At 41.6% G+C, this 20,909-nt stretch overlaps 1 protein-coding gene across 5 annotated transcripts in view; it reads right to left on the minus strand.

The window, feature by feature from the left end:
• The window catches only part of SLC12A1 (solute carrier family 12 member 1), a 59,367-nt gene extending 43,912 nt beyond the window's left edge, over positions 1 to 15,455 (minus strand). For 2 of the 5 annotated variants that reach the window (XM_090028589.1, XM_090028590.1), the window contains exons 1-4: positions 15,294 to 15,455; positions 13,030 to 13,639; positions 5,311 to 5,445; positions 5,030 to 5,105 (exon numbers count right to left, since the gene is read on the minus strand). In XM_090028589.1, coding sequence (XP_089884715.1) covers positions 5,030 to 5,105; positions 5,311 to 5,445; positions 13,030 to 13,446 — 628 coding nt within the window. In that variant the 5' untranslated portion in view covers positions 13,447 to 13,639; positions 15,294 to 15,455. The remainder of the gene's footprint in view (positions 1 to 5,029; positions 5,106 to 5,310; positions 5,446 to 13,029; positions 13,640 to 15,293) is intronic. The other 3 variants (XM_090028592.1, XM_090028587.1, XM_090028591.1) reach the window with 3 other exon arrangements.
• Positions 15,456 to 20,909: the final 5,454 nt, after the last annotated feature.

Consider the following 20,909-nt stretch of genomic DNA (forward strand, 5'->3'; position numbering starts at 1 on the left):
TTATCACAAAAGCTTGAGGTCAAATATCAAAATAATTTCTTAATCTTAACTGAGCTTGTTCATGATTTCCTGGTTTAATGTTTCCTGCCTTATTAACTCTCTTGCTCCCATAAGATAAGTAGATCTTCACTGTGGAATGGAGGGCTATACCTTGCCTGTAGCAGTAAATATTGAACATAGCTTGTTCATATTGAAACTTGGAGCTGGTAACCGGCAAACCATTCGAAGTACTACAAACATATTGATTTACCTACCCTATTCTATCTTCTCCCTTCATTTCAGAGACCTTAGTTTCTTTTAGGATTATTATGTATAGCCAATACACTAATAAAATTATTTTTTAACTAAAATTAAAGAAATGTTATTGCTGCTTCATAAGACAGAATAGCATAGTACCAGAGATATAAATGGTATTTAAAATGTAACCGTGTAAGTTATTTAAAATGACTGAAACCACAGAAAACACATTTATATTGTCTGACTTGGGAGATTGATTTTAACCATTTTGTTTGATATAAGCTTTTATATGCAAAGTCCATTCTTTGGCCATATCCTATGCTAGTTTAAATGCAAAAATCCTACCGAATTTTTAGGGAGTTTTGCATCCTGGTCAGTGACAGGATCCGACTTTTTAAACCTACTGTTAACACCATTAAATTGAATGATTAAGACACTCAAGCTCACAATAGAATACTTTTTTTTTTTACCTTTTTTATTACATTTGCCACTTTCCATACTTTATCTCAGTGAATTTATTAGATAAGGTCAAGTATTCTGTTCATTTAACCAAGGATATCTGTACAAAATTTGCTGTTAATCCATTAAGGATGGCAAAAGTCAAGAACAGTGCATGGAATAAATAGTCAGCAACTAAAGTGCTAACAATATTATTAATTTTATTATTAATTGTAACATTTTGGGCCACATTTTCAAATAGCTTAATGTGATCTGTCCATTCTTCTGTGCCAAACAACCCAATTTAAATGCAGAGACAGTTTTGGGGAGTCCCAGAATGACCAGCTGATAAGGGAACGTGGCCCTGACATTGGCAGATAATCTGTTATCTCCTGTTTCATTGCTGCTGCTGATTTCTTGCTATCAGAGACCCTTATCTCAAAATAAATTTTCCTCTTTATTAGTTTGTACCCAAAATGGTCTAGCAAGACATGAAAATAATTGGGTTTGCTCTCTTGCCTTTCTAATGACTGGGATATAAATGTTGCCCAGATGGTGCCTTAAGTGACTCGTTTAAACTTTCATGTTAATGGCAGTGCCCAGTGAAATCCCCAAGCCTCGGTGATGATGAGCTTCGATCGCTACATTTCGTAAGCAGCTTGACTTAGGGCTGAGTGTTTGTTGCTTACCAAGCATTCCAAAAGTTCCTTGAGTGATTATTGAAACAGAAGTTTTGTTTCTTTTGAAAAGCAAAACCAACCTGCTTACATATGACATGTAATTGAAAACAACAACCAAGTAATGAACAGCAAGAAAGGAGGCTTTATTAGTGAATTACAATTGTAATATTAAATGTGAAATAAAGAACATTGTAACCAGTGTTTGTGCAAAGTAATGTTTATATCTAATTAAAGTTTAGATTGAAATAGACATATGGGTGTTGAGTAAGTTGTGTTAAAATGAATTACTTTTGCCTATGGCTATTCTCACACCTCAAAACAAATACTTCTTGATGATCTCAATAAGTAACTAAACTGCCCTTAAAAACTAATTTTGCATGAAGCCCCAGAGCAAAGTCTAGGCAATGTTAAGATGCAGAGTTTTCATGGCAAGGCATATACTTATGTGTGCCCTGGGCTGTAAACTCTTATTTTGCATGCATCATAAAATCAGCAAGCACCCCTTTGTCAGGCACAGAGCTGGAGCTGAACGTGGAACATTGTTGGAAGTACGCAGAGTCCTTCCACTTTATTTCAGGAACTTTCCCCTTTTTTCATCTGTATGTTTTGATAAGTTGCTGGGGAGTTGGGGATTTTTTAAAACTCAGTTGTGTAAATGTGATCTGGGCCTAATCTCACAATTCTCGCTCAAGAAAATTGTCTCTAACTCATGGGAGCTTTGCCTGAGATGAGATTACATCCATACGAAGCTGGAGGGTGACTGACCTGATGTTTTATTTTGCTTTATATTAGGGAAATCAGGTTAATTCAGATGCAATCCAAATTTGAGTTTTGTACCACCACAATTTAAAAAACTCGTTTCAAGTTCTTGTTTCTAAACCCAGGTTATAAAAGTGAGATCATTGGAACAGTAACAGAAAGTATTTGTTCTTGACTCTTTTATCCTGTGGATTGTTGTTATTTGCATTGCAGTAGCATCTAAAAGGGTTTGGTCAGGGCTCAGTTATTTTGGGTACTGTTTAAACAGTAAAAAGAGATCATGTTGTGAGGAACTTGGTTACTAATACAGGCAATCCTCGACTTAAGACTGTTTGAGTTATGACAAATGGCACTTATGAGCTTTGTAAATTATGACACTGTTTTGAGGTTCTGATGGGATTTCAACTTTATGATGCTGGACACAGCTGCTTCCAGCAGGTAAATTTGTTGTGGTGGGGCCTGGGGGGACAATTAATGCCCCTGCAGCAAATGAGGGAGGGATTGGGTCTGGGACAGGGGCTGCCCAGTGGGCAGGGACCACAGGAAGAGGGTGAGGCAGCTCCCACCATTGTACACTGCCAGTCTGGAAGAGCATGGGGGAGCATGTGCCCCCAGATCTGTGGAGCCGGGGCTATGCCTGGCTGCACTCCGGGCTGGCGGTGGAAGGTGCTGGGAGTGGGGGCTATGCCCTCCTCCATTTGCCCAGTTGAAGCAGGATGGGCTGCTGCACTGCCTCTGGACAAGCGGCATGCAGTGGCCAGAGCTGCCCTGGCCTCCCTGCACCTCCCAGCCCTGCTGCACCCCAGCTGGGCCAGTGGCAGCAGGGCATGGGGGGCATATGACCCTGGCATATGGGGCAGGGAGGGCTGGGGCTGCACCAGGTTTCACTCCAGGCAGGCGGCAGGGGCTATGGCAAATTTTAGGGTGGCTGCAGCCTCCCCCTAGCCCCCACTCCACTGCCTACCCCACTCCAATCCAGGGGGACACGCCTTTCCCATGGTCTGCCACCACTCACCCAGGTGGGGCGGGGTGAAGCCACAGCTCATCTGGGAGGTGCAGGGAGGGCAGTGCAGCTCCAGCCGCTGTGTGCCATTTGTCCATAGGCAACTTGGTGGCTCCACCCCATCCTGGCTGGGCGAGTGGCAGGAGGGCATAGCCCCTGCTCCCAGTGCCTTCCACCGCCGGCCTGAAGCACAGCCTGGCGCAGCCCCACCCCACAAAGATCCGGGGGCATACGCTCCTCCCCATGCCCTCCCAAACCAGCAGTGGGAGCAGCAGCGAGAGCTGCCAGATGAGCAGCTCCCTGTCCGGCGGCCCGCAGCATTGGGAGCCACCGACCCCTCCCCACTCCCCCCCCATCAGCTGGGCAGCCCTTACCCAGTCCCTGTCCTAGCCCCAGCCCCAGCCCCAATCCCTCCCTCGGTGCAGGGGCATTGATCTGCCTCCCACCACACACCTTCCCTCTCCCCCACCACAACAGACTTACCAGCTGGAGGCAGCTGTGTTGGGCATGGTAAAGGAACCAACCCACCACTTATAACATATGGGAAAATTGGTTCTGAGTTACAACTTTTCAATTTAAGACATGGTTTTCAGGAACCAATTACATTGTAAGTCTGAGGACTGCCTGTATAAAAAAAATCTTTCTCCAGCCTGTCCCACTAGCTGAGGCCAATTTTTTATTACTAAACAGTTGCAAGTAAACCTATGACTAGATGCTAAAGGATCTTATCAGGTAGTGTTCACTCTTCTTTCCTTCTGATCTCAGTGGGAGTTACGGCACTTCACAGACAACTCTCAGGGTGCGTCCAGATGAGTGTGGACATTTGGTTCCCCAGGAAATGCCCATGCCATGCATACTTTGGCGCGCGGCAAGTTACACTGGATGGGGTAGGGGTGGCTGGGGTCAGCACTGGGCTGGCCCTAGCAGCCTTACCTGGGGACCTGCGGTCCTTCCAGGGCTGTATCAGTAGCAATTTTGGCGCATGGAGCCTGGCCAGCAGCCGCAGCACAACCGGGCGGCCCAGCTCTGCTTTTGTGCCATGCGTGCTGCCTGTGTTGCGCTGTTTTGCTTTTTTTTTTCCTGTGGGTTTTTTGGACCCCTGGATATCCAGGGGTCCAAAAAAACCACAGAAAAAAATGGAGTAGTGCTCCCTTACAGCGCAGGGAACATCTAAATGTGCAATATGTGGTAATGCAGATATGTTTGTGGTGCCATATACCGCACGGCCGCGCTCATCTGGACACAGCCTCAGGGTCCAATTCAACTCCCACTGAACTCAATGAACCTTTACATTGATTTCACTGGGAGCTGGTTCAGGTGATTATGTAACAGATGGTTTGAACCAAAGATGCATTAGAATATGTGCTTTAATTTATTTGAAAGCTATAGCTGGTTTCAATCATCTGTGATATTTCCTAGTCTATTAGTATTTATTTCTGTATTAAAATTTACTTCTGTCTTACAGGTACAAAACCTCCTGACAAGTTTGTTTTAATTTTTGCAGAGAAGTATGAACAAACAATTGTTCTAGCATGTGAATGACAGCATTTAGGAAGCATGGATTAGCAAACTGAGTTCATAAAGGTTAGAAGTATATAAATACACAATTTAGAAACTGGCCTGAGTCATGGAATTTAGATCTTGCTTGAAATGTAAAGTTCACAAAGCTGAGGGGTCATCAAATGTGACAATCATATGTATGTACACATAAATCCTACTAAATTATAATTTGTGTGGCAATCTGGAAAACTCTAGTAGTTCAGAGGGTCAATTTTATCCTCTTTTGGCAAACATTTGAAAAACTTAGTGCAACATGCAAACTTACATTTCAGATCAGATATGAATCATGATCATGTATAATTTATTCTCTTTTCCTTTATACTGTTGAAAATTATTTTTAAAAAATACATACCAATTCCAGCTTGACCTATAATCCAGGAGAGTCGAATAAAAAGCATCACACCCCAAATATTCAACATGCATCTCACCTAAGTTTTAGACAAATAATATTGCATCATTATAAATTGAAGACTGTTAACAGTTAGAAACTCTACAGCACGTTGCAAAAATTAATTAGTTTTTTAAAAGCAGCAAAACATCCTCCCCTCCCCCCCCACTTTAAGGGCTAATTGTAAAAATTGCTAATTTGTTTGTTTTAATACACATAATTTTCTGAAAAGTAGGTTCTCTCACCAACACGCCCTTCACCCATCCAAACTTTACAAATCCTCCTTTGTTTTCTTCTTCCTTGTTGGCTGTCACATCATCTCCTGGAGTGCCCTCTCCATTAGCAACCCTGTCGATCGAACCAGGGTTCACTGCTATGTTCTAAATGATCACACAAAAAACAAATGCGTTTGATCAGGCTAATAAGAAATACGCTGAGCAGAAGACAACTAGCTATCCAAGAAACACAAAAGAAAAAGGTTATAAGTAAGTATTTTTTCTTTTTCTGAGCTAGAAATTGATGCTGTGTTTATACTAAATAGTGGCTTCATCCATCAGTAGGCTTGCTGACTGCAAAGGAACTCAGAGGTCTCTTATGAGTCCCTGTATTGCAATCTGGCTCTAAATATTGTTTTCATGGGTAAGGGTAGAAAGTACACAGCTTATTATATTGTAGTTATATGTTTATACAGTACCTACCACAGAAGGCCTGACCTGCTTGGTCTCTAAATGTTACTGTAGTGTACATTTTTATTATACTAATACTGATTGTATTTTTGATGGATACTAGAAGATACATCAAGAAATACATTGGAGGAATAATGTCTTCTACTCTTTAACCAGTTCTAGTGGCAACATGACTATATGGGGTCGAGTGCTGGCATGCTCGTGCACACCAAACTTAAGAGTTAATGTGGGCTCATGTTCTGGCTTTGAGAAGCCCCCTCCCTGCATGCAGCCTATTCCTGCTGAACCACAAGATGGGCCTGAACCTACATTGAAGAGCTTAAGTGCACACAAGTCTGGATTTGGATTTGGACTTCCTTTCTAATAGGCCAATCAGAAACAAACAAACAAAAAAACCCTGTTTTATTTCCTTAAGCTTTTGAAGAAAGCCTGCTTCAGATCTGCCCCTTGCCACTTGGATAGGAGTAGGTTAGGCTGCTTTGTGTCTCATGGCATTGCTGGGTCACACAGTGCCTGCAAATTGATGCAGAGACCACATCCCTGGCCTCTAGACCACATTGCGTTGCTCCCTGTGACATTTATCTTGTGAAAAACCTACACATTTCTGGTGGGTAAGAAGGCCAGAGCTGGGGAAGAAAATGGTTGTTGAGAGAACCTAAGTTGCTTTTAGGACTTTGGAAGTGAGGACATTTCCAGGGAGTGCCATCGTACAATGTGAGAAGAGAAAGGTGTAATCTGCAAGTCTGGGGACCTAGCTGGGTTCTAGGGACTTCCTTGTTCTGTTTAATGTAAAATATAGAAACAATCCTTGGAGCAGTGACTGGACTCCAAGCCTCTCCCACACAGGTAAGTGTCATAGCCACTAGGCTAGGAAGTCACACTTTCTCATGTGCTCGTTCTCTCTTGCCCAGTGGATTCAGAGACCATGCCTTCTTTTCTAGACAGTGGCATAGCTTCAGTAGGAGACATGGGGTAAACTGAGGTGAAACAAAGGGGATTAGTTGCCAGAATTATGTCACATGAATTTGGCTGTTTTTGTTTATTGTGTATATACAGGATCAAGTCCTCAAAGACAAAAATTAAAAGGTTAAGTCATTGTACTTGAAATTAGTAGTTTCCTACATAGTTTGAATTAATTTGTGCTTTCACATTATATTACCATAAATTATGGCCCTGAACCATCCATAAATGCATCTTAAATGGGTGAGTTTTTGGGAAGGATTATTTATTTACCAAGCGGCTCATTTACTTCTGCTGTTCATGCTTAAGGTATGTGGAATAAAGGTGACAGAGCACTTTGAAAACCCACAAAAAGCAAAGGCTACTGCTTTTTTAACATGTTTGTTTTCTTGTTTCAGAAAAGTTCAGTTTTGGTATCTTGTCTAGTAGTGACAGTGACCTCATCAAGTCTACATAACAAGTGTGAAGAATAGCCAAGGAGATGATGGAAGGTCTTGTAATTTCTTATTGTAGGGTAAATGTTGGACCCAGGCAATTATCACTTATTATCAGATGCTTGCAACTTTGTTTTAACAGTTAATTGGCATTCTGTGGTTTAATAAGGGCTAAAGATGACCCATTTTGCTAAAAGATGACACGTTTGACTCCTGTGCTGAAGGAGCTGGATCTCATAGGTTCCTTTCAGCCTCCTTTACTTTCTGACAATCAGAAAAATTATATATATATATATATATATATATATATTACAAATCTAAACATGAAAACATTCATCTTCTGATGTTAATCCAGCTTCAATGCACAATGAGAATGCATATGTAGAGCTCACATTGCTGGAGTCACAAATTGTGACAATTCTTATCACCAGCAGTAGGCTCATACAGGCCAGTTATGTTTGCCAGTTTAGGCTTTTTGTGGGGTATTTTTTTTTTAAAGATTGCTTGAGGTGAATTGAACTGCTGTGCTGCCACACTGAGATATACCTGAGGCAATCAAATGTGCCAGTCAGGAAGTGTATGGTATGGAATTACACTAGCAATATGCAGGAATAAGGGGTGTGGAGCAATATGTGGGATTTCTGTAGCATTCTATGTGTCACAGGCCTGGATTTAATGTATTAATGCCAAAGCCTTCCCTAAGATACAGCTTGGAATACTAGAACAGCCAGTGCAGACTCAATGTGGTGCCCCAATCCCTGCCTTGTGGTGCCCATTCATATACAGACATGGATGAGCCTACAACAAATAGTTTATCAGGTAGATGTAACAATAATCTGTCCATACTGAGGAAGTCCTTTTCTCACCAGCCTTGGAAGCTGATCTTACATGGATGTCACTCCACGTGTTATACCCCATCAAGCTGACCCATTCAAGAAAGCCCAAGTATACATTGGCATATAGGGAGCTAGGGTCCACTCTAGTGAAAAAAAATATTCTTGGGCAGATGTCCTATGGCCTGCATCCATTTTTGGACCATCTAATGGCAAGGTTTGTGGAGAGGGAGAGGGACAGAATGAAAGGGCACAGCAACCATCCCCACCCCCACTGATCTAACTGAGAGCTAGAGGGAATGCATGTGAAATATGACACTGCTAGCTGAAAAAGTCCTATCAAAATCAAATCTATTCTTGTTTTCAAAAACAAAATGAGAAATAGCTGAGCTGATTACACCGTACAAGTGGCTATGCAGGTGCCACTTCAAACCCATAACAAATGTTAGTGACAGAGGACACCGGCAAAGAGGAACTAGAGGCCAGACCCTATTCCACTTACTAGGTGTCGGTGTACAGTCCTATGTTGCCCTGCTTAAGCCCCTAAAACATTTGGTAATATTTGTAACATTCATTCTTCTTAGTCTTAAGACTATGTCACAAACTGTGGTGAGAAATCATAAAACATGGTATTTATTATATTAGTATTTTGGCGAGAACTTGTGCCTCATAGAATAGGACCACATTTTTACATTTGGATATGAAAGTAATGTGCTTAATACATAGAATAAGATCTAGCCCTAGATATCCTAATGTGACTGTCCCACCATTAATGTCTAGATTTACAAAAGTGGCTAGTGACTTGGATGCCTCAAGTTTTGGGGGCCCAATCTAAGACACTACACAACAACTTGATGTTCAGAAATCTTCTAAGAATATCCTCTGAAAATCACACCCCTTTAAGGTGTCTCAAGATAGACACCCTCAGATGTACAGCCCCTTCAAGTCACTAGTTCCTTTTGAAAATCTTAGCTTGTGTTATTCTGAACAGTAATTATGGGCACTTTATACACATGCTCCGGGATTGGGGAGGGAGGGATGCTCTAATTAAACCGGCTCTGAGACCTGGTCTAATTAAAGCTTCCAGAGTGTCTCATGTATCAGTGTCCCTGCGCTTCAAAGTGTTGGCAGAGGCACTTTATGTAAAGCTCATTTGAAATGCTGGGAAGCTGATACATGAGACACTGGAGCCTGCTGGAGTATGGTAATTACCACGCTCCAGCAGACACAATTAATCAAGTCTGTTCTGATGTGCTGTAATTACAGCAGATCAAAGCAGCCTTGTTGCTCGTGTATAGGCACCCTATATTTTCATAAAGCTCTACTAGCACAAACTGTATTCTAGTACCTGCATTGGATTTGTTGCAGATAATGGGAAAAACTAGGATTATTTCACTCAAATTAAATTCTTTTCACAATTCCATAGTGTACCACGTGCACAAGAAATATTACAGCCATTGACTCCTGTACTTGTATAGTGTCAAGTATTCTAATCTGTAATCCAATAGCTTCTAATTTATTTTTTCTTCTAACTACCAAAATTGCTTCCTCTACATTATAATCCCTCACCCTGAAGAGTATTTCAGGTAAAGATACCAGAGCACTTTACAAATATTAATAAAATGGGCTTTATAGCACTTCTTTGAGGCCCAGTTTATTAACAGCCCCAATTTTTTGAGATGGGGACCTTGAAATGTAGGAGTTTAAGTAATTTGCCCAAGGTTATAGAACGAACCAATCAAGAAAAGAGTCCATAAATTCTCAGTCCTGGGCCTGTATTCTGTTGGCTAGACTAGTCCTTCTCTCACTTAATGGTCATGGCCTCCAAAGCCTTGTGTTGAAACAGGAAGCATTTTTCAAGTGCATTCACATTATGAAGTACCTGAAAGGAGCCAGACTATTTATTTTGACCTTCATGAATTGAGAAACTAAAAATGTAAACTGAACTTCTGCAATTTGTCTAAATTGTGTAAACAAAAGCTGGTGCTCACATTAAGAGGCTGTGTGATAGCGTTTCTCAGACTGAATCAGACTTGTAATGGTAAAGACCTAATCCCTCCATATGCCAACAACTGCATGATAATTACCTTGCAAGACCAATGTAATTTGGTTATTCAATAAAAGAAGCATAGCTGAACAAGGAGGTGCTGATCCTTCAACCCACTGCATCTGGAATAGTAACTTATTAATTTGCAGAGCTACCAAATTGGTATTGCCTACTTTACCTCTGCTGTGCATTCATTTTGCATAGGCATAATTGGTAATGCAAGGGACCCAATTCTTATTTCATTAAAATTACTTTGCATTGCTCTGGCAGAAACCTTCATGTAAATGAGTCGGGTCCAAAATGGCAGAGACTCAAACCCTAAGTTCTAAATGGCTGACTTCTTTCTTAATTTCATTACTTTCTATTGAACTTTTTGAAGGTGGTTAGATCTCCAAAGGTTTGAAATTTGTACTACTTTTGAATTACCATCCAAAAATCTAATGCTTATCCAGGTTATTCAGACCTCATAAATATGCAAAATTGAGTGGAATTGTAATATGAACAGGTTTGCTCTGGAGACTTCTGCTTCTGTTCTTGGCCAGAAAGTCTTAATCACAGTATCTTGGCACTTCTCAGTTTGAAACTGGAGGTAACCCTTCTCTTCCCAGCACATCAAATACACCTGAACACTTGAGAACATCAAAAGGTTAGACCTGAGGTTACCTCTAAGATTTGGATGATGGTTTTATCTTACATCTGTTATGCTTTTTTTATACAGAATCTGTTACTGAGGTTCAAACAGGGAGAGAATGTGTATTTTATCTGAGGTGACTTGATTTATCCCTCATCATTTTTCCAGTAGGTTTTTATTTGCTTTAACTATTTTAAGGAACTGTATTGAAGGTTTAACACTGTAGTTTTTGTGTACCCCGAACTCTCACTGAGGCATTTTACTCCCACATTTTGCCTATTTTACATGTGTATATACTTTTGGAGCAAGGGGGTGGGGAATCAAGCTTTCCATGTTCACTTAAGCTTCCTTATTACATAAATTAATCATGTAATACATATGAAGTGGTACAACAATTACCTAAATCCCAATCTAGGAAGCTTAAATCTTGGCCATTATAATCTGATTCAGTCTGAGGCTTTTCATTCTAAAACATTGGTGACACATAGGGGGTGCATGTGGCAGTGCACCCCCTGTGAAAAGGTACCACTGACACTGCTGGAGGTGCCTGTGGGCAGTCACTGCTTGCGTCCCCAGTCCCACCGCTGACACTGTGTGGCATCTGCAGGTGGTCTGTGATTGCTGCTGGCTGCTGCCAATGCTGCTGGCAATGTCTGTAGGTGGTCATTGACCATTGGTCAGCACTCACTGCCACCCCCGCCACAACTGCCGACAGTGCTGTGGCCACCTGCGGAAGCACCCTGCTTGCCGCTAACAGTGCTATCACCTCCTGTGGGAGCTCGCTCTGCCCCCCCAGCTCCCAGGGGCATCCAGCATTCATGTTCTAAACTACTCAAATAAATTACACAGTAGTTTTGAATGTATGCTGACCAGTGAATCTGGAATAGACATGTATTTTCAAAGGTGAATTGTTTCAGCAAAAGTTTGTGTGAGAAGATAATACATTATGGTGACAAGGGGTCTGTTTTGTGTAAATTGTGCAATAAATTGTGCATTTATGCAAGGTGTCAGTGCAGATTAAATGAAGTGAGCATCAGCTGACTGCTAGAGGGGAAGTTGCATTCATTAGACACTTCAGTCTTGAATGTTAATGGTAAACTCTCTCCTACATGCTCTCATTCAAAACTAGATCTTTAATTCACATGGTGGGGGGGAAGGGTGGCAAAGGAAGGGGGAATAAAGTTCCCAACCATTGAAAGCCATTCAAAACTAGTTTAGGCCTCTGATTTGTAAAGGGCAGCTATATCCTGTTTTCTTGTTCTAGTTACCTGCAAGTCTGTCTTATAACCATATCTATTTGGTGTCATCACCATGGTATTTGAGCGAATTCTAAACTGCTATTCTGGAAAGAACATTGAAAAAGCATGCCATGGGGTACCACTCAACATTAGCATTGCTAGGTGTGCAAACACCTACACATGATTAACATTAGAAACAGTCTGACCGGTTGTGGTCTTCCTGAGTTTTTTGTAAGAGACAAATTGCTGTATTATTTTTTGTAGTCAAATAACAAGGACTCAGGGGTGGCGGGGGTAGGGGGAGGGGGAGAAGAGGGGCCAGGGGGCTAAAAATAACTTGGTGACAGGTGGAGGGGTAGGAAAAACACAGCCCTGGGGCTATGTTCAGCATGTCTACAGAAGTTCAATTAGATCAGTCTAACCATGCCCAATCCAACTTAGTGCACCTCCAGTAAATTTTTGACCAAGCTAACCTTTCTGGAACTTCTGTACAGTTCGCACTTAGATCGACCTAACTCGGGTTCTAAGTATAAGATCTGTACGTGTGTGAACTAAGTTAGAGTTGGTGGCTATTTTTAACACAATCTAACCACCTCCTAACTTTCCTGAATTTCTGTAACTTTTGTTACTAGAAGAAATGGAGAAGCCTTTGTATTTCTGATTAATTAGTAGCAACTTTTATCTATTACATCATGTTACTGTGATATTTATGACTGGATTATTGAATGAACATAAAGAACTAGTCAATACTATTCTAGTTACAAGCAGATGTTAGATTTAAGCTTGGAATAGATGCATTTGTTTCTAATTTATGACTTAATATGCTAAATCTACCTACTTAACTATAAATGGAACAAACTAAATTCTCCAGCTTTAGAGAAACTGGAATAAGGGCATATTTCCCTACTAATGGTATAGATTATTTTCAACCAGATCTATTTAATAAAAACTTTTGCTCCTAGCAGGGTGCAGAACAGAAAACATGCAACAGTTACAAAGAAAAATAAGGGAAATACTTAGTTATACTATTTATTTTGGATAAGATCCAAAAATTTAGGAGTTATATATGCTAATAAACATAATTGTCACTCTTAAAATGGAATAGAGAATGTTTGTATCTTTCTTTTCAACTTACCTTTGCCAATTGCTCATGGATTTCTAACAAGCTTGGTCTGCTGATTTTGACCCCACTGATGCTGCCAGTGTTTCGATAATAATCAATTTTAGGAATTGGGTCCATCGTGTTATGGCCAAAGGTTTGTAGGTAGTATGTGTTGCTCTGAGTATCATAGGGATGTATATTTGCATCTGTTTTAGTAGTATCTCCATTTTGAAGAAAATTGTCGTACAGCTGTCTGGTACCAGGCCTGAAACTGATTCTCAGTCTGTTATGGGCTTCATCAGCAAAAGATGTTTCTTCATAGTGTGGAGGATCAGTGTCCTCTTGAGATGTTGCACTATTGTCATGGCCATGGCTTTCATTAATTACATTAACCTGAAACCGATTTGCATTTGGATCCAAAAAGACACTTGGAGAACTATTCATTGACATCTTCAGAGATATTGTGTGCTTAGGTTCCAATACAGAATCTTCTGGGGTTAAAACTAGTGTTGTTTTCTCTGCAAGAAGAGACTGCTACTGTTGGGTTTGATGGATCTTTGTTCTTAATGTAGCAAAAGTTCAATGGTAGTTTTCTTGAAGCTGTCACCCCTAAGCAGTCTTCTTGGAGTTGTCCTGCATGATTCTGTCATCAAAAGTATAAATAAAACTCTTCCATATGCAATTAACTTACATGCTAAAGTGATTTCAGATGCTTCCTTTATAAGCACAGTGGGAAAGGAATCTTATAACTTGTTTTATAAGTAGGACCTGATCCAAAGAACAAACTCGTTAAGAAAATAGCAATCTTTCTGCTCATCTCGAAGGACTTTGGAAGCCAAAACTACACTTTAAACATAGTGCTTCACTAAATACGGTGGATCCCAAGGTCTCATGGAAGCTGGTGGGAATTTTTGGAGCACCAAAAACAACATATTTTAGAGGCAGCTACAAATAATATAATTCACCGGAATAGATACAAGGGAATTGAAACATATCCAAAAATAGTACCACCTTTTTGCTGAATTCTAATGGATGAAAATAATGAATGTGTCCATACAACAAAAGCAAAATAGCAATTATTCATTATTGATATATATTAACAATATTTTAAAGCAATTTAAAGTTGAGAAGAACATGACAGAACTGCTCTTGCATATCTGGTAAACCCAGAACAACCTTTTAAGACATATTGAAATATATAGGGGCAGATGGTCAGAACTGACCATGTGAAGCCCCATACAAATGTCTTGCAGGAAATGTCAGTACCTTGGGACAATGAGCTCTCTAGTCAGATCATTCTCAAATGGTATCAATGACAAATTCTTTGTGATCTACTGAGAACAGATGCAGAACTGCATGGGAGACTTGAAAAACTCTACATGATGAAAACTGCTTTCACCATGATGGAGGACTATATCGGTGTTCTACACCCTTATATAGAATAATTAATTAAAAACACATTAAAGCTGCTTAAAAATCTAATCAAATCCACATTACCCTGAAGAGGAGCATGCTTGGGCCTTGAAACTTTTATGAATGCATCTTATAGTAAAAAATATTGGAGACAAAATAAACACTAATATAAAGGAATGTTCTGACTGAACATTTGCTAAATAAATCAAGGGAAAGAATGCATCTAGCTCTGATAGTTAAATCATACTATCTCTTAGTATAGCTATACATACTTAACTATATAAACTTTGTTCAATAAGCACACAGGAAAAATGTGAAGAGCCCTCTTACCAAACACACTCCACCCTCATTACAAGTTACTGTATTTGTAGCTCCTAACTACAAATAAAATAAATGTTTGCTAACTTCCATAAATGACACACATTTTCTGCTGCAAAGTATCTTCAGTACAATGCTTTTTATAACCTTCTAGATCTTTTATTTTTAATGTTTTATGAATTTCACATAAAACAGTTACTTTTTGCCATCTTTATGTGGCACTATATTCTGTTGGTCACTTCATATCCAGGTTTCACAGTGTTATGATATTGGTAATCTCAGACTGTATATTAGGTGCTGCTTCCCTTAGTGTGAAATTCTTTAATAAAAAGTTTAAGTTAAGTATTTAATTTCCATGCACTAAGGGACAAATCTTGATCCATAGCTATTGACTTTATTGAAACCAGATTTGTTCCTAACTGTGTTCTGGAGCCTGCATAAAATCCTGGTCCTTTTCAAATCAATGGGAATGTTGCCAGTAATTTCAACAGGGCCATAAGTTCACCTTCCTAGTTTTCTTCTATTCCACCAGTAGTTCTTTTTCTAGGAAAACAAAAGTCTCTTACCTTTCTGCTGCCTTTGCAAACAGTATTTTTTCCACAGTAAATTTCCAGAAGGTGGTTAGATGCTGTTGTTTGCTAGCAAATTTGCACCTAATATTATAGTATCGTATATAAGTTAGCAATCTTATATTATTTGGGATAGTTAAACTCACCACCCAACTTCTGCTTTAATGAAGAACAATCTCTCTCTTATTTACCTTATATGCATTATCTTTGCTTATATAGTGTTTCCTTCTGACCCGTGAATTATGGTTTTTACTCCATTGGCCAATTCTGTCTTCTGTTCAAAACATAATCCAATCTCTGTCTTTGGAACATGCTATAAACCACTTCTGATTTCTGATTTAGAGGGACATTCTACCCTGTTAAACATCAACTAGTAAATGAACCTATTCATTCTTGGAAGGAAGAAATAAAACTGTTCTTGCATAGGTTTATTTATTTATTTAATTTTGAATTCATAAAATATAGCTGTAGGCATCCCTGCACTACTGTAACAGCTACTATCCAGCAATTATGTTGAGTAGCATGTCAGTATATTCTTCTTTATTTATTTTAATACCAAGGATAATTTTATTTAGATTTGCTTTATTTTCTATCATTTTATATAAAAAACATTGTAGCACAACAGTGCCTTAAGGGTTGGAGAAGGATATACCAGGGTATAGAATTTACTGGGACATAAATAGAAATTTCTAGAAGTCCACAGCTAAAGAGTTGTTTTAAAATTATTTTTAAAATTTTAATACAATAAGCCCATACTTTTTCTGTATTCCATGCTCAGCTTGAGCAGTATTTTACCAAATGAACAACCCCACTGAAATCAGGGATACACTCATCAGTGTTATTGTTGTCTATTTGTATTAGAATAGTACCTGTGGGCCCAATTAATATTTAAATATGAATTTAATGCCCATTTATAATCGCACTGCCACTGTTGGAACTATGCATAAGCCAAATATGAATTAAGTCTTTGTAGAACTGAGGCTAAAACAGAGAAAGACTGGGAGTAAGAAACTTATTAAACCCATTTTAAAGATGGGGATTGAAGCAGAGAGATTAAGTGATTTACCCAGGGCTCAAATTATGGGAGGACTGGGGGAGGGGCTGAAACCTCCCATAAGATATGAGAACTCCCTTATAAGAGATGAAAGCCTTTCTTCCCCAGCTCCCTCCCCCCCCCACACACACACACACCCGGGCAGAAAGTGCTGTTTAGCATGGGGGAAAGCAACCCCTCATCGCTGCTGGACACTTTTTGCTGCAGCTGCCCAGAGCCCACACCTGGGCTGCCCTGCAGGTTCTCTCTGCTGCCATCACCTCTGACCCCCACAAGAGTCAAAGTGTAATTTGAACCCTGGATTTACCCAAGATCAAGCAGGGAAAAAGGCCAAGCTGGAAATTGAATAGGTGTCTCTTAAATCCTTATTCAGTGCCTTGCCCATAGAACTGTTCTTAGCAGTACAGGTAAAAGAACGTCAGGTGCCTAAAAGATTTGAAATGAGTACATTCATTTGTTCACATATTACTTTGACATTTCCATAGTGTGTTCGCCAGTCTCAGTGATTATCATGAAGTTCCCCTCTTGTGCTTGAAATGGATGCCTGTGGGATAAACCTTGTGTTTGGTCCTCTGTGCAGGATGACTTTACTACTACTCAAAGTAGGACTACAGCACTATCAGGTGAGTTCATATAGAGCTTTGCTCTTGGGACTACACTGAAATTCTCAGTAGACAAATAAGAACCTAGGTGGGAGTTAGACACCTCAGTCACAGTATTATAGAGAATGAGAGTTGGAAGGGACCTCAGGAGGTCATGTAGTCCACCCCCCTGCTCAAAGCAGGACCATCCCCAAATATATCATCCCACCCAAGGCTTCCCTAGCTGGGTCTTAAAAACCCCCAAGTTTGGAAATTCTACCACCTCTCTGGTTAGCCTGTTCTAGTGTTTTACTTCCTGTCTAGTGAGAAAGTTATTTTTAGTATCTAACCTAAACTCCCCTTGCTGCAACTTGAGTCCATTGCTAAGGAACCCAGTCCTAAGGAGTTATTTAAATTGACCGAGCACCAGTATCCTAAAAACTCATTATATGGTGTTCAGTGTCTCTGCATAGGCTCTCAAAAATGAGCTGGAGTACCTGACTGCATGCTTCACCACCATCTAAGCTCCTTCAACATCCAGATCATTTAAAGTGCACAAACTCCCTCTAGAGCCCAGAGAGGCCCTGGCCACCGGATGGACAAAAGCTATGACTAACACTGCCAGATGAATTTAGTTCAAAACCATTGCTACCAATGGCGGCCACCTTCTACCCAATGCCCTAGTGCAGCATTTCTCAACCCATGGGTCACGACCCCAAAGTGGGTCACCAGAATACATGAAAGGGTCACAAACAAACTTTAAAAATGGATCAACAAACTTTAAAAATTGATTCTCCTTTAAAGGAGAAAAATCTGGGAAACTGTGGGTTTTCCCTTGCAGGCTGACAGAGTTCCAGCATGAGGGGCTGCTTGGTAGGGCTGTGTGAAGCTTTGGGTGCTGATTTGATTCAGAGGAGATTCGGCCTGATTTGGTAGCCAAATCTCCAAATCTGAATTGAATCAGAGGACCAATTAGAAGGTCTGAATTGATTCAAAGCTTTCTGAATTAATTCAGAAAAGATTTAGAGAGCTTTGGTGTTTCAGGCAGTCCCCAGTGGCTGCAGCAGGGAGCTGGACCCAGACTCTGTACCGGTAAGTTGGGGGAGGGGACCATGGGGGGAGACCCCCGCCTGGCCCCATCCCCTGCCTGCTCCCCCAGCTCCCCTGAGCACCCCCACAACCCTCGCCTGCTGTCCCAGCCCCTGACCCTTGGCTCTCCTGCCTGCCCCAGGTCCTGGTTGTTTCAAAATAAGGCCCCACTCACCAGGTGCTGCTAGGTGGGGGGTTGATCCCTGCTGCCCCCACTGCTCCACACTGCATGGGGGGCTTTGCCATGAGCCCCCTGGCCTCTGCTCACTCTCCCAGCCCTTCCATGGCTGCCCTGCCCACCCCAGCTACTGGCCCTTTAAAAACCCCCCAAAAAACAACCCCCTGCACTCACCAGCTGCTGCAGTGGCCTCAGGGATTCTGGGGGCTCATGGAAAGGCCCCCCACACAGCCTGGGGTAGTATGGGACAGCAGGATCACCCCCACACTGGGCAGGAGCCGGTGAGTCCAAGGTTTTTTGTTGTGTTTTCTTTAAAGGGCCAGAAGCTGGGGTGGGTGGGGCAGCCATGGGGGGGCTGGGAGAGTGGGTGGGGTCAGGGGTCTCATGGCAGAGCCCCCCCCATGTGTCATGGGGCAGTGGGGGCAGCAGGGATTGCCCCCTGCCTAGCAGCAGCTGGTGAGTGGGGGCTTTTTTTTTCCCAAAGAGCTGGGAGCTGGGGTCAGGTGGGACAGCCACTGAGAGTGGGCAGGGGATGGGCTTGTGTGATTTGGAGATTTGGCTGATTCAGCAGCAGCCAAACCTCCAAATCAGATTTGGCCAAATTGATTCAGGACAGTGATTCAAATCACAGGATCGAATCACTGTCCCACAAATCAGCTGAATCTGAATCCGAAGTGAATACTAGCTGCTTTGTACAGGCCTACTGCTTGGGGCCCCCTCCCCATCCCTACCCCATACACTGGAGGTCTGGAGCCTGGGGGTGGGGGCAGAAGGTTGGGAATGAGGGCCACCAGCAGGGTCGGGGGGGTGCGTTTTCTCCTTAAGCTACTTACTGGGTTGGGATTGGCCATCAGTTTCCAGATGGGTCCTAGTACAAAAAAGGTTGAGAACCACTGCCCTAGTGCAGTGATTCTCAACCAGGGTGCAGTGACACTCTGAGGTGCCTGGAGATCCTCTCAAGGGTGCTGTGGGATGCCACACAATTTTAGCACTGTTAGGTGCACAAACATGATACACAAGATAAGCCCAGGAATTTCAAATCCATCCATCCATCTGTAGTGTAAAAAACTTTCTGATCTGTTGGGATCTTTCTGAGTTCGTTCCAACAGAAGAATTGCTCTGTTATTTTTCTGTGGTCAAAAAATGAATGACTACTAAGAGCTGGCATTTCCCGAGGGGGATGTTGAGCTTATCAAGGAGCTAAAAATGTTACAACTGATCTAGTGGGTAGAGTATTCACCTATGGCACAGGAGACCTGGGTTCTAGGTCCCCTGACTGTAGGAGATCTGAACGCAAGTCATCTGCTCATTCAGAAGAATCCTTTAAACACCATCCTATGGAAAAGGCTAGATGGGGTTGATCTTTACCCTTCCTGGTAAAGCTGGACAACTGCACAATGAAAAGAAAAAAAAAAGAGGGAGTCAAGGGATCAGAAAAAGGAGCAGTAATAAGGAGCTGTCCTCTATAGTCTATCAGCAAGGACGCTCCCTTGGGAGGCTGAAATGTGGAGTGGGAGTTTTGGGTCCTAATCACTATTACTATGTTTATTTCTGTTTTTAACTGGTGACTGTCTAATGTGCAATGCGTCAACAGTGCTGGGGAGCAGAGACAAGAGCTCAGGGTCCCCTCTCACAGAGGAGGGCTCTAAGCAGCATAACTACTGGGCTAAAAAGGCAGGCTCCCTCTTGCTCGAGGCATAATCTGCAACCTGCCTCCCACCACATTGTGAATCACCCAGGACACAGCTTTCTCAGAAACTCTCTGAATCCCAGTTAACAGAGATGCTTGTGGGATAGCTTGAGAGGGATGGAGTTCAGAAATTTTCATTGGCTATCTTTAAGTGGGCTTTCTAAATTGCTCTTAAGAGGCGCATCCCACTCCCTGTTTTCTGCATAGAGCATATAGATGTACATACCTGAATTGCTTCCAGGAATCTTTGAAGTCTCTGTATTGACTCTAGGAGGACAGAGTCATTCTGAATCTTCCACCTGGGACAGGTGTTCAAAAGCTAAGCAGGGCAGTGATGAAGCTGAGGCACTTACAGAGCCAATCTGAATCCTGCCCATGGTGTGATGGTCTCAATGCAGACCTGTGCGCCAGATCCCGTTGTACTCTAAGTCCAATTCCAAACAACCCTTTACAACAAGTTTAAAAATAGCATTTAGAAACAAAGTTTAATGTGGGCATGCTGTGCTAGCACTATGGTATAAATGATAATCTTGCCCAACTTCTTCCATAGGCTGAAACATACAGTCCGAATCACAGGCTAGCACCAGCAATACTGAATGGTCAAACTACATCAAAGAGAGGCTTAACTGGAATTGTGTCTAAATGTAACACACTGGAAACCCAGATACAGATGGGACCCCTGACTTCTGACTGCTGGTTTAAACTTTCTGTCTCCGTGATTTAGCTTCCCCAGTATAAACTGGGGGAGAGAAATGACAAGGGAATCAGGCCATCTGTGAACTTTAGGGGCCTCTGTCTGCTGTATTTTTGAGGACAGCCTTTTGAAAACTTACCCACCTCCAGCATGCTGGAAGGAGTGCTTTCTTTGCTTTCAGGGGTGGAGGGGCAAAAAGCCTAACCATGCTCTGTAAAGAAAATGGAACTTGGTAGTTGCTTACCACAAAATACTGTCAAATTAAAAAAATAAGGTCAGTTTGTGGACAAAAACAATAATATAGTGTATTATACTTGGTTACTAAGA

The sequence above is a fragment of the Crocodylus siamensis genome, chromosome 15 (genome assembly GCF_052110815.1).
Source record: "Crocodylus siamensis isolate JL-2025a chromosome 15, ASM5211081v1, whole genome shotgun sequence".
In the NCBI taxonomy this organism is placed as follows: domain Eukaryota; kingdom Metazoa; phylum Chordata; order Crocodylia; family Crocodylidae; genus Crocodylus; species Crocodylus siamensis.